The sequence below is a fragment of the Salminus brasiliensis genome, chromosome 18 (genome assembly GCF_030463535.1).
Source record: "Salminus brasiliensis chromosome 18, fSalBra1.hap2, whole genome shotgun sequence".
NCBI classification, from domain to species: Eukaryota; Metazoa; Chordata; class Actinopteri; order Characiformes; family Bryconidae; genus Salminus; species Salminus brasiliensis.
Window position 1 is genome coordinate 25,629,575 of NC_132895.1, and position 14,326 is coordinate 25,643,900.

The 14,326-nt window shown below is 39.5% G+C and overlaps 1 protein-coding gene across 1 annotated transcript in view; it reads right to left on the minus strand.

Moving 5' to 3' along the window:
- Nucleotides 1–14,067, minus strand: part of lars1b (leucyl-tRNA synthetase 1b) — a 29,552-nt gene extending 15,485 nt beyond the window's left edge. The window contains exons 1-22 of the mRNA XM_072662360.1: nucleotides 13,977–14,067; nucleotides 13,042–13,163; nucleotides 12,867–12,954; nucleotides 12,674–12,754; nucleotides 12,174–12,314; nucleotides 10,013–10,174; nucleotides 9,702–9,814; nucleotides 9,520–9,583; nucleotides 9,355–9,422; nucleotides 8,730–8,955; nucleotides 7,752–7,839; nucleotides 7,084–7,160; nucleotides 6,735–6,788; nucleotides 6,499–6,639; nucleotides 6,333–6,410; nucleotides 5,937–6,022; nucleotides 5,204–5,269; nucleotides 2,380–2,462; nucleotides 1,883–2,021; nucleotides 1,532–1,744; nucleotides 1,166–1,223; nucleotides 567–630 (exon numbers count right to left, since the gene is read on the minus strand). Of these exons, the coding sequence (XP_072518461.1) occupies nucleotides 567–630; nucleotides 1,166–1,223; nucleotides 1,532–1,744; nucleotides 1,883–2,021; nucleotides 2,380–2,462; nucleotides 5,204–5,269; nucleotides 5,937–6,022; nucleotides 6,333–6,410; nucleotides 6,499–6,639; nucleotides 6,735–6,788; nucleotides 7,084–7,160; nucleotides 7,752–7,839; nucleotides 8,730–8,955; nucleotides 9,355–9,422; nucleotides 9,520–9,583; nucleotides 9,702–9,814; nucleotides 10,013–10,174; nucleotides 12,174–12,314; nucleotides 12,674–12,754; nucleotides 12,867–12,954; nucleotides 13,042–13,163; nucleotides 13,977–13,982 (2,218 nt within the window). The 5' untranslated portion in view covers nucleotides 13,983–14,067. The remainder of the gene's footprint in view (nucleotides 1–566; nucleotides 631–1,165; nucleotides 1,224–1,531; nucleotides 1,745–1,882; nucleotides 2,022–2,379; nucleotides 2,463–5,203; nucleotides 5,270–5,936; nucleotides 6,023–6,332; nucleotides 6,411–6,498; nucleotides 6,640–6,734; nucleotides 6,789–7,083; nucleotides 7,161–7,751; nucleotides 7,840–8,729; nucleotides 8,956–9,354; nucleotides 9,423–9,519; nucleotides 9,584–9,701; nucleotides 9,815–10,012; nucleotides 10,175–12,173; nucleotides 12,315–12,673; nucleotides 12,755–12,866; nucleotides 12,955–13,041; nucleotides 13,164–13,976) is intronic.
- Between the last annotated feature and the right edge of the window lie 259 nt (nucleotides 14,068–14,326).

Consider the following 14,326-nt stretch of genomic DNA (forward strand, 5'->3'; position numbering starts at 1 on the left):
CTCGCCAGACGTCCTCAGTTCTCTCCAGATGGACCCTCTCCTATTCTAAGGCTTCTGATGAAATTCAACAAAACTCACTCAAAGATCCATTCCCTTGGGGGGAATCGTATTCTCTTCCATCAGCCTCAGAATGTCAAAAACAAAAATAATTTGTCTTTCATCACTCAAAACAAATTCAGGTTTATTGACCTCACATTAACACCGGTGTAAAGATGAGTGCAAAAAACCTAGTTGCATAGTCTCTCACATACATACAAAATAAAAATACAGACTACATATACAAACACTATACATTACTGTACTGTAAAACTATACAGGCTTAACATATAACCTTTCAGAGGTCTAAATTACTGTTTACATATAGGCATTAGATAAGATGTGAATTCAAATGTAGTGTGAGTGGGGAGAAGTCTTTGATGGGTGCAGTGTGACTGAGTAGTTGGTCACAGAAAAATATCAGAAAGCAAACCCTGAACACTCCTTGCCAGCTTTCTGGCACAAGGCAGGCTAAATGAGGCCAATACATGCAATGGTCAAGTGTGGCTGGCATGCTTTAGAAGACTTACCATCTGCAGAGAACTTTGCAATAGCTTGAGACAGGGTGAGGAAGTTGCCAGTGGATTTGGACATCTGGTGAACACAGGCAGAGTTTATAAGGTCTATAAGGTCTATAATGAAAGGCTGGTTTATACCTAGTGCAGACACGACATTCATACCTAGTGCCAGGCCCTTCGCAATGCTTAATATTCATACCTCTGATTCATGCTCTTACCAAATTTGATATACATAAATCCATGTCTAAGAACTGCTGCTTGCTTTATTGCTGTTTGTGTTTGAACAAATGCAATGGAGGGAAATCTTGGCATTTATTATGAATTAGAATTTTTGAATGACCCATGAGATGGTTGATCGGTAAAGATGATTTTGTTGAGGTTGGCTGACCGGCAGAGAAGGTGTGGCAGCAGCATGAATTCAGGCAATAAACACCTGAGGTATGCATGTCTTACTGCACAGACTGACCGCATTTTTGTTTCTATTCGAGTGGTACACAACTACTGCCGCACTAGGTATGAACTTAAGACACAGCCCACCCCCCAGACACCACCCCTGTAAGTAATTAAGTAAGTACGTAAATAAGTAAATATACAAGTAAATAAATACCCACCTTCTCAGAGTTTAACAAGAGATGTCCATTTGCACGAACTGCCTTTGGCCACTTTTCGCTGCATGAATAAAGGGGGAGGGGGGGTGCAAAACAGCTCAAAGAACAACATAGAGGTATGATTTGCTGTACATGCAAGTGTCTGACCACACACTTTTGTTTATGCTTTAGGTTGCCTTTAAAATAAACTGACTCAAAAGCAAAGATTTTGACACCCTGCACTGTCAGTACTTGGTGATACGCCATTCAGCAGGGATCACAGCTTACAAATGCTTGTTACAGCCAGCTAAGAGGATAAAAATGTCACTGCTTGCTTCAACACATTTGCAGAGATACTTTTTCTGTATTCTTCATTAAACCACAGCTTACCTGTCATCTGGCCACATGGCCACATGGTTGTACAGGTAGTAGGAGAGATGATTGGGCACCAGGTCTTTTCCAGAGACACGGGCATCCACAGGGTACCAGTACTCAAACTCCCCCTTTAGCTTCTGCAGGTGCTCCTTGGGAATAGTCGTCTTGGGGAAAGGTGCGGTTTTAAAGAAAATGTAGTCCCACACCTCCCTGGTCATCTGCTCAGGTCTAAAGATGACAAAACATGTTCACTTTTATTTGCTAAAATACAGCACAGAGATAGGTAAGATTCCGTTCTATATTTTCTCAACCCACTGACTTTGTTTTCTCAGACCAAAGTCCATTCAAAGAACAGACAAGCAGTACCTGATTCCCAGAGGAGAGGGCCCCTGTCCATTGAGAACACCTCCTTGGAGCAGGTGGGCCACAGTGTAGTAGGCCATGTAGATAGTGGAATCCGACAGGGACTCAATCAGCCACTGCTCATCCCATGGCAACCTTGTTCCTATGGAAACCCGCACAAAGGACATCAAACCAACAGGCATTTAGGGAAAACTGCAGGTGTACATTCAAGTGGTTCTGGACTACAAAGGGTCCTTACGGATAGATAAGGCACTTCAGATTAGAGCACTGATTACTTCGGGCTTCATTTGGAAACAGGCTTTTGAGGCTTATTCAAAAACACTTTTGTATCATTAACATCCTATGAGAAGAAAGACCTGCATACAACAGTACTGAAGGAGTACTGAAAAGAGGAGCAGGGCTGAATCTTAAAACTGATTTGTGTACTGCAAAATTGTTTTAACATAAATATTAAAAAAAAAAAAAAAAAAAAAAAACACTGACAGAAGAAATGGGCTTACCTAGTCCATATGTTCTGGAGCAGGCATGTTCTTGAAGCCAAGCTAGCGTTGCCTCAAAGTTCTTCCTGGTCTCATCACAGAATCTGGAAAAAAGGGATAGTAATGAAATGATTTGATAATGATAATATCTCCAACAAGTAACAGCAGCTCATTATCCACTGATTAGCAGTTCCTTGCATCATTACACATGCCACATTGAGAAGTTATGTAATCTCAGAGTCCTGCTTATGTAGTTAATAATATGCAAACAAAAGTAAGCACAGTTGAACAGTTAAAACAATAGCAGGGTTCCCATTTGTTCTAAGAAAACATTTTTCAGGACATTTGCCATGATGTCCATACATGACAACATACATACAGTAAGTTCAGGTTAGTATAAATTAGTTTTACACACATGGATACTGGATGTACTATTCAACACCTAATACTATAATGCAAAGCTTTGTCACTAGATGCTGATCGCTCTTGTAAACTCTTTGTTGTTGTTTTTATTTATTTATTTTTTTTAATTGTAAGGCTGTTTGGTTTCAAAGCTGCCCTTGGGGATTTTAGTAGGGAGTTACCCAATGGCTTAATAAAAATGGAACTAAATTTGCTAGACTAAATAAATAAATAAATAAAAACATGCACATATGGGCAATATTTTTAATCATTCCATGTCTCCTCAATCAGTGATATACATGGGCACAACAATGCCTTATATATAGCTAGTAAGAAATTGTTTTAAAAAGGTTGCTAATACAGTTTAACAATTGACTATAAATAAAGAACATTTGCCAATATGTGCAGTGCTCAACTCATCAGTGACAAATGTTATGCATAGAGAGTAGTGACTTACATATCCATTTATAACACTAAACGCTGTAAGACATGGTGCTGCTGATGATTCAAGTATCTGTGCACATGGCAGTGTGACAATAAAAGCTTCAATAACCAGGAAATCAATACATATTCTTAAATATGCAGACTCAGTGGCTCAACATCTCAAATGATCCAGGATCTTACTAATATTTCCTGGACATTAAAAAAAAATTAGAGGCCTGTAATTGACATCATAGGTAGATCTCAGCTATGAGAGACAAAATTAGGAAAAGAAATTCTGTCTGATTTTTACAGAATTTATTTGCAAATAATGGTGAAAAATAAGTATAATAAGTACAAACAAGCAAGATTTCTGGCTGTCACAGACCTGTAACTTCTTTAAGAGGCTTCTCTGTCCTCCACTCATTACCCGTATTAATGGCACCTGTTTGAACTTGTTAACAGTGTAAAAGACACCTGCCCACAACCTCAAACAGTCACACTCCAAACTCCACTATGGTGAAGACCAAAGAGCTGTCGAAGGACACCAGAAACAAAATTGTAGACCTGCACCAGGCTGGGAAAACTGAATCTGCAATAGGCAAGCAGCTTGGTGTGAAGAAATCTACTGTGGGAGCAAATTTTTAGAAAATGGGAAACCTACAAGACCACTGCTAGATCCAGCAAGATCTCAGCCCGTGGGGTCAAAATGATCACAAGAACAGTGAGCAAAAATCACACAGGGGGACCTAGCCTAGCCAGTCTCTAGATCTCAACCCCATAGAAAACCTTTGGAGGGAGTTGAAAGTCTGTGTTGCCCGCCGACAGCCCCAAAACATCACTGCTCTAGAGGAGATCTGCATGGAGGAATGGGCCACAATACGAGCAACGGTGTGTGCCAACTTTGTGAAGACTTACAGAAAACGTTTGACCTCTGTCATTGCCAACAAATGATATATAACAAAGTATTGAGATGAACTTTTGTTATTAACCAAATACTTATTTTCCACCATTATTTGCTAATAAATTCTTTAAAAATCAGAATGTGATTTTCAGAATTTTTTTTCTCATTTTGTCTCTCGTAGTTGAGATCTACCTATGATGTCAATTACAGGCCTCTCTCATCTTATTAAGTGGGAGAACTTGCACAATTGGTGACTGACTAAATACTTTTTTTCCCCACTGTATATGGAGCTGCTGTTTTCAATTACCATTACTTGTTTGCTACATTAGCCTCCCAGCAAAGTAGCAACTTTCAGACAAAACATCTAGCATTTTTTTACATTAAAATAACAGCTTCAAAATCATTATGATGCTTCACTGACTTGGTGTTGCTGTCGTTACTCTAGGCTTAGCACGCTGCTAAATAATTGGTACGCTGCCAGTATGTCGCTTTGGAGAGAACTGTGCACCACGTAGAGCTGGGCGATAATGTAAAAATAAAATATTACGGTATTTAAAGACATTTTTCACCATATGCAATTTTTTTTTTCACAATACACATAATCACAGACTAAACAGTGACGAAAGACTACTTTTAAACAATGAAACCAGTGAAGTAATGCTGTTTACAATGAAACCTGCAGTAGATCAGTGTTTATTAAGCACTAACAATATCCTCAATATGCTTAGTAAAGCAAAGTGTACCACAATAAAATAGTCAAATTGCCCAGCTCTAGTAACAGTGCGCCATGTGGGTAAAATCCAGAAATATTACTCTACCGCCTCAGTAAATATGATTCATTCACTTTTAAATAAAACTCATCCAGAAAAATGTGTCCTTTAGTGGTGGCTACAAGCACGAATTACACTTCTTGACTGTAGGAGGGAGCCCAGGAGCAAGAAATGCCTATTTTCCATATTGTTGATTTTGGGTGCATTTTGGGTATGTTGCAAGTTGAAATGTATAGTTTCTATGAAGTGTCACTCTGGTAGCCAGGTGATTAATCCTTTAATATGGCATTTCCTGTTGAATAAAATTTTGTCCACAAAAAAAATCTCATTATGCCTGCAGTGCACTTACGTCTCCAAAGGCTCCAGAACACTAGCAGCCTGCTGCTTCCACTCTTTGTCTCCGTAATCCAGATACCTGTCACAGATAAAACACCCAAGTCAATGTTGGAGAAATAAAAGAGGGACCAGAGGGACACAAGCAGGAATCGTCGTGATACTACCAGGCAAGATGAAGCCCCAATGGAACACACAGACAAGATCTAATTTGACCTGATCGTCTGGATCACACTAGCAGAAGAGGAACTCACGACATGTAATTGAGTAAGGGTAATAACCTTATAATAGTGTAAGGTTTTACTATCACAGTGAGTATTTCTCTAACTTAATCATTCTGCTGAAGGAGAGACTGGAGAAACTACTTTCAGGACCTTTCTCTACAAGGCTCAAGGCTACAATATAAGAAGGCAGCGGTGGGAAGTAATTGCACATACTAGGCCTTAGTGTAACTGGAAGATTTGTACTTTACAGCACTTTTACAGTTTTTTTTTTTTTTAATAATTAAGAGTGCATTTTATTTAAAACCTCCAAGTACTCACTAGAAGTCTTAAAAGGCCATGACATTTCCTCAGTCAAGCACCCATAAATGTAATAATTTTGTTTTATAACCTTTCAAACTATAAACTTTTGAAGTCACAATTTCTTATTTTCATAGTTTCTCCATACTTTTTTCCACCCCAGCAAAATGGACCTTTTTTTGTGACTCATTTGTGTGTTATGGAGGCACAAAGAGACAGGTCACTCACCACTGGTCACACAGGGCCACAACACACTCATCAGCTGACCGAGACATCACTTGCTTTTCTGGCTCCATGTAAATCATGGCCTCATGCTAATGGACACAAATTATTAAAGAAAAATAAATGTTAATTTCTCTCACAAAATTTCCAATTATTTTCCCAAAACGTCTACATTATTCTTAGGTAACTAGGAATTGTAAAGTCAAATTTTGGGGGCCGCAGCAATAGTTCAGCTTTGAGCTGTAAAGTGTTTATAGAAAATCATGCCAATTCAATGCCAATACTAAGTAGCTTGTATACTAGCACTGCATGATGCTAATCGTCTAGAGTACCCTTATGACTTACACATACGCACAACCCCAACTGCATATTCTAAACAAACAAACAAAAAACAACCCCTACCTTATCAAGCATCATCTTCTGAATGGACTTTTTCACATCCTGAATTTTTTTCCCTTTAAACCCATCAACCAGCATGGTCTAGAGAACAAAGGGAAAGAAGCCATACATCAGTTTATTTTGTCTGATAATGCAGTCACTAGGTGATAAAGGTATAATGCAGCCTCACCCCTTCATAGAAGCCTTTAAGGTAGACCCTCTCTTTTGCCTCAGCTAGCTTCTCTCGATCGTTCTGGCTTTGAATCTTCAGTTCATCACAAACCGCGGCAGCCGACAGGTTCCCATAGCCTGGGATTTCAATGACTGGCACCTATCAGGCCAAAACAAAGACAGCCTCTGTCACCTTGAAATACTATTCAGGACCTACTTCAGAGCTGGCCAGTCTGGTTGGTTGATGTTGCTTACCGGTTCAAAAGGAAGGACCATATGATCCTCAATTCCATACTTTTCTCTCAGGGCCTAGAGAAACAAATTTAATTTGTTTATTAATATTGTGTGGGTTTTGCCATCCAACAAACAGTCTTCTTTAGTTCTAGCTTAGTTCTGATTAAAATGAGTTTTAAAAACAGTTCAAAAAACAGTTTGGTCATTAGCTCATCACCAGTCTTATAATAAAGTTTAAGTAGAGATACTGGGTTCCAGGAAGGGACATGGATGAAGGTGAATTGGGAAATCACATAGTGATGGAATACAAATTTTTTTTTCAGGCTCCATATACTAACATGATATAGAAATACATGTAAAACATCCTTACCTGTTTGTTTTTAAGGTCTCTTAGAGCAGCAAAGTCATCAGGAGAATCAGAGGGTACGCTGGTGACAACTCCCGTACCTATGGTCACAAAGTAGATAAATGATGCCATCATTTTAACAACTCACAGGTACATATCTCATTTACAACAAAGGATTCTTTAATGAACTATTCACTGGCAAGTTCATTGGGGAACCAAAAGAAATCCATTTATGGTACTACTCCAAAGGACCCTTTGGTACCTTTATTTTTAAAATGTGTAGAGCTACCTTTCAGCCTGCGAACAGCAATAGCAAAATGATTACAGGATTGGGAAGGGGGTGAAATAAAAAGACATTTCAATTTCCAGCCTCTCACTTTAGTGAGGCCAATGGACCCTGGGGCAATGCAGGAGCAAACTACTTCACTGGGTTGAGTCACACCCGGGGAAAAGCAGATAAAGAGACGTATAGTGTAGCTGCAGCAGCTTATGTGTAACATCTATAATATGCATCTCCATATTCCACTTATCTACCTCATGGTCTGCACTTTGTTGCGACTAATGCCATTTACTGAAGCCATTACAAACAAGGGGGATCTGGCCCAGGGGCCATAAAGAGAAGCATTTCATCAGGGCAGCATAATAAGGTCCATGAACAGAGGAGGAAAAAGAGAGTGGTTTTTATTAGGAACCTTTGTCTTCCTTGATGGTGAGCATCGGCAGGGAGTAGACGGTTTTGTACGAGGTCAGAGGGGCACTCAACGCACAGCCAAGAATGTCCTGTAAAAAGATAGTGAGGAGTTTTAATGAGAACATACATGAACACCAGTGATTTTGTACAGCATGAACAGAAATCATACATGTACTAAAAGCCTTTGAGCTTTGAGTTTACGTAAAAGTTCATGCAGAGCATCTAAACTTTGCAATCATTACAGAGGTGTACACAGATTAATAATGTCAATGTAGTCTTTATTATAGCAAAAGGTGACTGTAGGCAGTTAAGTATGTGTAGATTAAGTCTCTGAGTCTTCTTAAATTTGACTTTAAAGGCACTGCCATATAATTGAAACTAATGGGACCATGTGACTTCAGATTTTACATATTTCTTGTGAAAACATTCCTTTATACATCTCATGTGGGTGTTTTGGTGCTTGGAAAGGGGTTTACCAGAGTCTTGGATTTACAAGTATGTAAATCCAAAATGTTGCTTAATAATGTAGTATATAAAACATCTAAAGGCAGAAGATGAGTTTCTGAGTGTCCACTGGTCAGTTCCACACAAAACCAGAGACAGACACAAAACCACCAGTTAGACAAGAGGCACAGACGAGTTTTTCGGCTCCTCTTCACAGCCTTGTAACTTTGGATGCGTGTCAAGTATGATCTAGAAATTAGATGCAATGGAAATGACAACCTCGACAGATCCAGCAAATGTTTGAACTGAATGTCTGCAGTGTATTATCAAAAATACATTAATAAAATGTAATATTCCAAGTCTTTTCTCGACTACAAAGGGTTAAAGGATGCACATAAAAAACCTAAATATATGAATTGTATTACTTTTACTGCATTTATGTATGTTACATTTCCCTGTAATGTTATTTGCTATGCATTATTCCCTGTGTGTGTGTGTGTGTGTGTGTGCATGTGAGTGTGAGAGTCAGTCAAACCTGGCCCATGATTTGCATGACGACAGGAACCACCCCGTTCTCCTTGGTAAAACCCTGGTAAGCCATGTTCCTAGCCGATCTCTGAGTGCTGATAAACACATCGCCATTGGCTGTCTCAAAGGCAATGTATTTCATATCAGGCCTGACCCAGCAATTGGTCTGCCCGAACATGGTCTCAGGCCTTAGAGTGGCTGCTACCAAGAACACATTCTTGCCTTTTAGAGCTCTGCACAGGGAGGAGAGAGAACAAGCACACTGCATTTGTTTGAGGGAAATAAACAAAGCAACCGATTCAGCTAGGTTAGTTGAACATTAGATGGCCTCCCAAACCCAAACAGATCACTGGACACAAACAACTAACTTAGACCCTGAAACTCAAAAAACCATGGCAAACTAATAGCAGATGTCCTAAACCCAAATCACAACACATAAGGACAGAGAGAAAAGATGGGACAATCTGCGGGACCAGTTTGAGAATCACTGTGAAAGGCAATCAATAGCAGCTGGGTTTGCACCTTTGGGCAATGGATGGAAAGAGAAATTCACAAGGTAGCCTAAAATAACAGAAAGAACAAGATAAACAGTAGAATTGTTAGCAATAAAAATGTCTGATTTGATTGTATACCTTAGTTTTGATGGGTATGGATCAACCATCTTTATCTTGACAAGAGTGTACTCCTGAGGTCCAACTCCCTACAACAGAAAAATTGACATTTTGGAAAAACATTTTGGTTCATTACATGAGACTACACAAGTTTACACTTCGTCTTGCTCCACCACAGTAACTCACCTCTCCAGTCTGTCTGTCATGGTCCATGCATGGCTGTCCATCCTTTGGAGAATAAATGGTATACCTGTGGAGTCGTATGTAGAGATTGTATGAAGAATTGGCAAAGGAGGAGTTGCATAATATTATGGCATGAACCACACAAAAGAATGTCCTATAGAAATATACTGTTTTAAGAAGCACACCTCTTCCCAAACTTGATCTTTTTCCTCTCTTTCAAAGTCACAAACTGCCACCTCACAAATGAGTCATAGAAAGGATTGACATCAGTTGTGATGAAGGAGCGGCGCCAGTCCACCTAGAACACACAGAACACCCTTTCAAACCACATTCAGCATCATTTCAGAAAACCTCATGTTGCTCTAGTTCATTGAGGTTTAACGTCTCTGGGCCAGACTTGCACAGCTTTAAGGTTTGCAGCTTAAACGTAATGAATATGGATTACTATGTGTAGTTTAAAAAAAACCCTGAATCAACACATTCACTTTATTTGTACCTTTACACCCATTTTCTTCAGGTCTTCTACTGCCAGAGGAGGGAAGTAGCCCAGCCAGTGCTCTGCATTGGCAAACTTCACTATTTCTTCATCTGGGAGTCCAAGAGATTTCATGATGTCCCACTGGAACTTGGAGCCTCCAGCCTTTGCAGCTGCTTTACTCTGATGAAGTATGAGAATATTGGTCAGTGTGTATGTACTACATGAGTTCAAACGCAAACACAACAATTAAGAAAAACAAGGTTAAGCAAGTCCATTCACTTGATCACTTGATCTGTTTGCTTGTAAATGACTGTGTGTGTGTTAAATAAGTCAGTAAGTTACTGGGCTCCTGTGTGTTTCATCCGGTGCTGGCACTAACGTTGAATTACGAGACATGGGGAAAGCAAAATAATAATCAAAGGATCTGCAGGAGAAGATAGTTGAACTTTATAAAACAGGAAAAGGATAAAAAAAAAAATAAAATAAAAAAATAATATATATATATATATATATATATATATATATCTCAAAAGAATTGAGAATGTCAATCAGCAGTGTTCAAACTCTAGAAATTCTGTTGAAACCAAGGCAAGCTCAGGTAGACTAACAAAATTTTCAGCTACAACTGCCAGAAAAATTGTCAGAGAGGGAAAGCAAAATCCACAAATATTGTCAGCTGACATACACAGGACTGTGTACTGTGGCTGTTTCAAGATGCACAATAAGGAGGCACTTGAACAAAAATGGGCTGCATGGCTGAGTCGCCAGAAGAAAGCCCTTACTACGTCTCAAGATTTCTGGAACAAAGTTATTTGGAGTGAGGAGACCAAAATGTAACTTTCTGGCTACAACCGACGCTACACTTAGAAATGAGTCAAAAAGGTCTATGATGAAAGTACAGCATCCCTACTGTAGAACATGGAGGTGGATCGCTGATGTTTTGGGGATGTGCAAGCTACACATGCACAGGGAACTTGGTCAAAACTGATGGCAGGATGAATGCAGCATTTTATCAGAAAATACTGGAGGAAAATTGCCACTCATCAACTCAGAAGCTGCTCATGGGACGCACTTGGATGTTCCAATATGACAATGACTGAAAATACAAAGCCAAGGCGACCAGTTATTGGCTACAGCAGAAAAAAGTGAAGGTTCTGGAGTGCCCATATTAGTCTCCTGACCTCAACATCATTAAGCCACTTTCGGGGCCCCAAGAAGAATGGGCAGCTTTACCATCCAAGAAAAAGTGCCTCATCCACAACTACCACAAAATCCTTAAAACGTTTTTAATGTACACTGCTTAATAATAAATGGCTTGACCCAACCACGACCCATGAATAAAAGAACAGTTATTGTACTGTCATTATTATTCTCTTAAACAGTGTTTTATTAAAAATAAATCAACTTAAACTTATGAGCACAACTGTATGTAAACATGTTGGTTTTCATGACCTTCTAGGATTCATTCAAAACGGGCCCAAATACTGGTCAGCTGTGGTGGTTAACTACTGACAGTGGTCAAAAGGAAGGACAAATCAGTCAAAGCAGGGTGTTGGGTGCTCGACGCTCACTGATATGTGAGGGCAATGAAGACTATCCCATCTGAGTGGAACAGACATAAGAGCTACTGTGGGACAAGTCTCAGAAATATTTAATGATGATTATGAGACGAATACCTCAAAACACAATGAGGCTGCTGCAGACCAGTCAGGGTGCCCATGCTAACCCCTGTCCACCACCAAAAGTGCCTATAATCAACACATAAGCATCTGGACTGGGCCTTGGCACAACAGAAGCTGGTCATCTAGTCTAAGGAGTTTTTGGGGTTTAATCTTCTAGGATGGCTGGGTACACTTGCACTGTAGACCTGTAGGATACGTTGGTTCTGCGTCAGACCCACAGCAGATTCACCTCACAACTGACAAGCGTTAAAGAATCTAATGCCAACGCCTTAGTGTCAGATACCACAGGGCACCTTCAGAGGTCCTGCATCGTAAACGTTTTTGTTGGTTCACAGGACAATCAGCATATTAGGTAGGTACTTTAGTAAAGGGAAGTCTAATCAGTTTATATTTTGTCCCAAATAGCAGCAGCTAAATCAGCGATGTGTGTTCCAGACAAAATAAAAGGTAATGCTATGGCTTGTGAAAGAGTGCCCACATTCCAATGCAGTTTGTACCTTCTTGCCCTTTGCCTTATCCTTGATGATAATCTCGTCAGTTGTCTTCGGCTTCTCTTCAGCTTCATTCTCCTCTTCATCTGGAAACTGGGGTGGGTTGCCATAGAGCTCCATTTCTCGCTTCAACTTATCTGCACAGGCCTACATTAACATTGCATTTTTTAACATTATTTATTTTTTTTTTTTTTTAAACATACATCCTTACAATTTTAAATGTTTGGGTACCTCTGTTGAAACGGCACATATTTTCTAAGTGCGTATTAAGTGAACAAATCTCTACAGTCCCAAATGAAAACATGGCACATTTTCTGAATTTAAAATATTGGAAACAATAAAAGATGCATGTTTTGCAATAAGTTAAACATTGATGCAAAATCAACCACACATGTGATTTGACCAGTGCATAAACTTTTACATAAGACTGTGTGTACATACATACATACATACACACGCGTATATCTTCTGAAAAAGACTTAAAAAGATGGGTCTGACCCACTTACTTTGATGGGCATTCCGGTGCAGTGCAGTCCGAATGGGAACAAGCAACGCTTTCCTTTCAAACGCTGATACCCCATTGCAAACTGCAGAAGTCACGTTGTAATAAACATCAGCCATGAAGAATCGTAGGAGTGTTTACACATTTATATGAAAGGATTCATAATTAAACATTTTTACACAGCATAACAAACTTACATCACACTTCGATAGGCAGAATGTGTGGCCAAGATGAAGCCTCCCATTCATGTATGGGTAAGGGAAGGTAACAAGGTACTTGTTTTTACTGTAAAAACAAATGAGAAAAGGATTACTGACCGGAATGGATAACACAGAACTACACTGATCTCTATGGTCTTAAAGGAAAACTCACTTCTGCGCATCCTCAGGTGTGGCTGGCGCATTGCACTCAAACGCCTTTTCCTTTTCCCATTTCTGCTGGATCTCCTCTTCAATCTTCCTCAAGAAGTCAAGCTTTGCTGTTCCTTTTCTTTCCTGAAATGATCAATCAACATGACAAATGTAGCTGATGGAGCATAGGAGCAAAACAGAGGTAAAACAGATGTAACTTTTAAGTTCTTTAAACCTTTTTTAAGAAGAGCTTCACTTTTTCTCTCTAAACAATTACTGAATGGTTAAACAAAGTCATTCAAAAAAGAAGAAAGAAAAGTTTACACAAAAACATAGTCCGATAACTGGGACACCGTTTCACAATAGTTCTGCAGAAATTATTTGGCCAACAGCTTAGATACTTAAATACACACGACAGCTTTTTTTTTTATCATGCTCACCATATATAACAAAATCCCACCACTTTCTCCATAATGGCATACATCTAAACTACAGAATTGATCAAACATGTTTTTAAATATGTTTTTTTCTTTTTAACTATCTGTGGCTGGTACTTATACAACAGAATTCCCTACATTTGTGTTGGATATGTTGACAAAAACTGATTCTAGATCAGGACTCCAGGGTCGTGAATGCAGATGCAAAGTGACAGCTGTAGCTTCTTTTATTTAAAGAAAGCAACAGCCTTCCACAAAGGTTTACCAGCTGAACGACTACCCCACGCCTGCCATTAAAACATCTCGCTGAACAAACTCATTTGGATTTCGATAGTTGAGCAGAAATTGAACATTTAAAAAAGACAGCAGGTTAGCTAGCACTAGTTAGCTTCGCAGCTAACAACGTTACAATTAGCAGGAGTGTTACGTTACATTTACTGCAAGGTTCAACTTCTTACCACAGTCTTACCCACAGTGTTCACAATAAAGGTCAGGTGGGTACAGAAAAAGCCGAACCTACCGCCATTCTTTTTATTTTTTAGGTTAAGAACAACTTTTCCCAGCAGAATGAGAATGAAGACCCACGCCGCCGGCTCCTGCGCACAGAGCTGATGACACTTTCGGCAAGAGACCGCAGCGCTGAGCACTCTGGGAAATGTAGTTCTACGTACAGCCACGTGAGGTAACACGCAGCAGTCTGTCCACCAACACAAAAAACGATATGTTGGTGTCTTTAACGGTAATCTGTAATAATAAGGGGTCATAAACATGGAGTGGTTGTTATGAGCTTAGTCTGTCTGTCTGTGCATTTCGATATAAGAGTACTTGTGTTTGAAAGCACCCTAGTTCTGAAAAAAAAACTGATTGGCT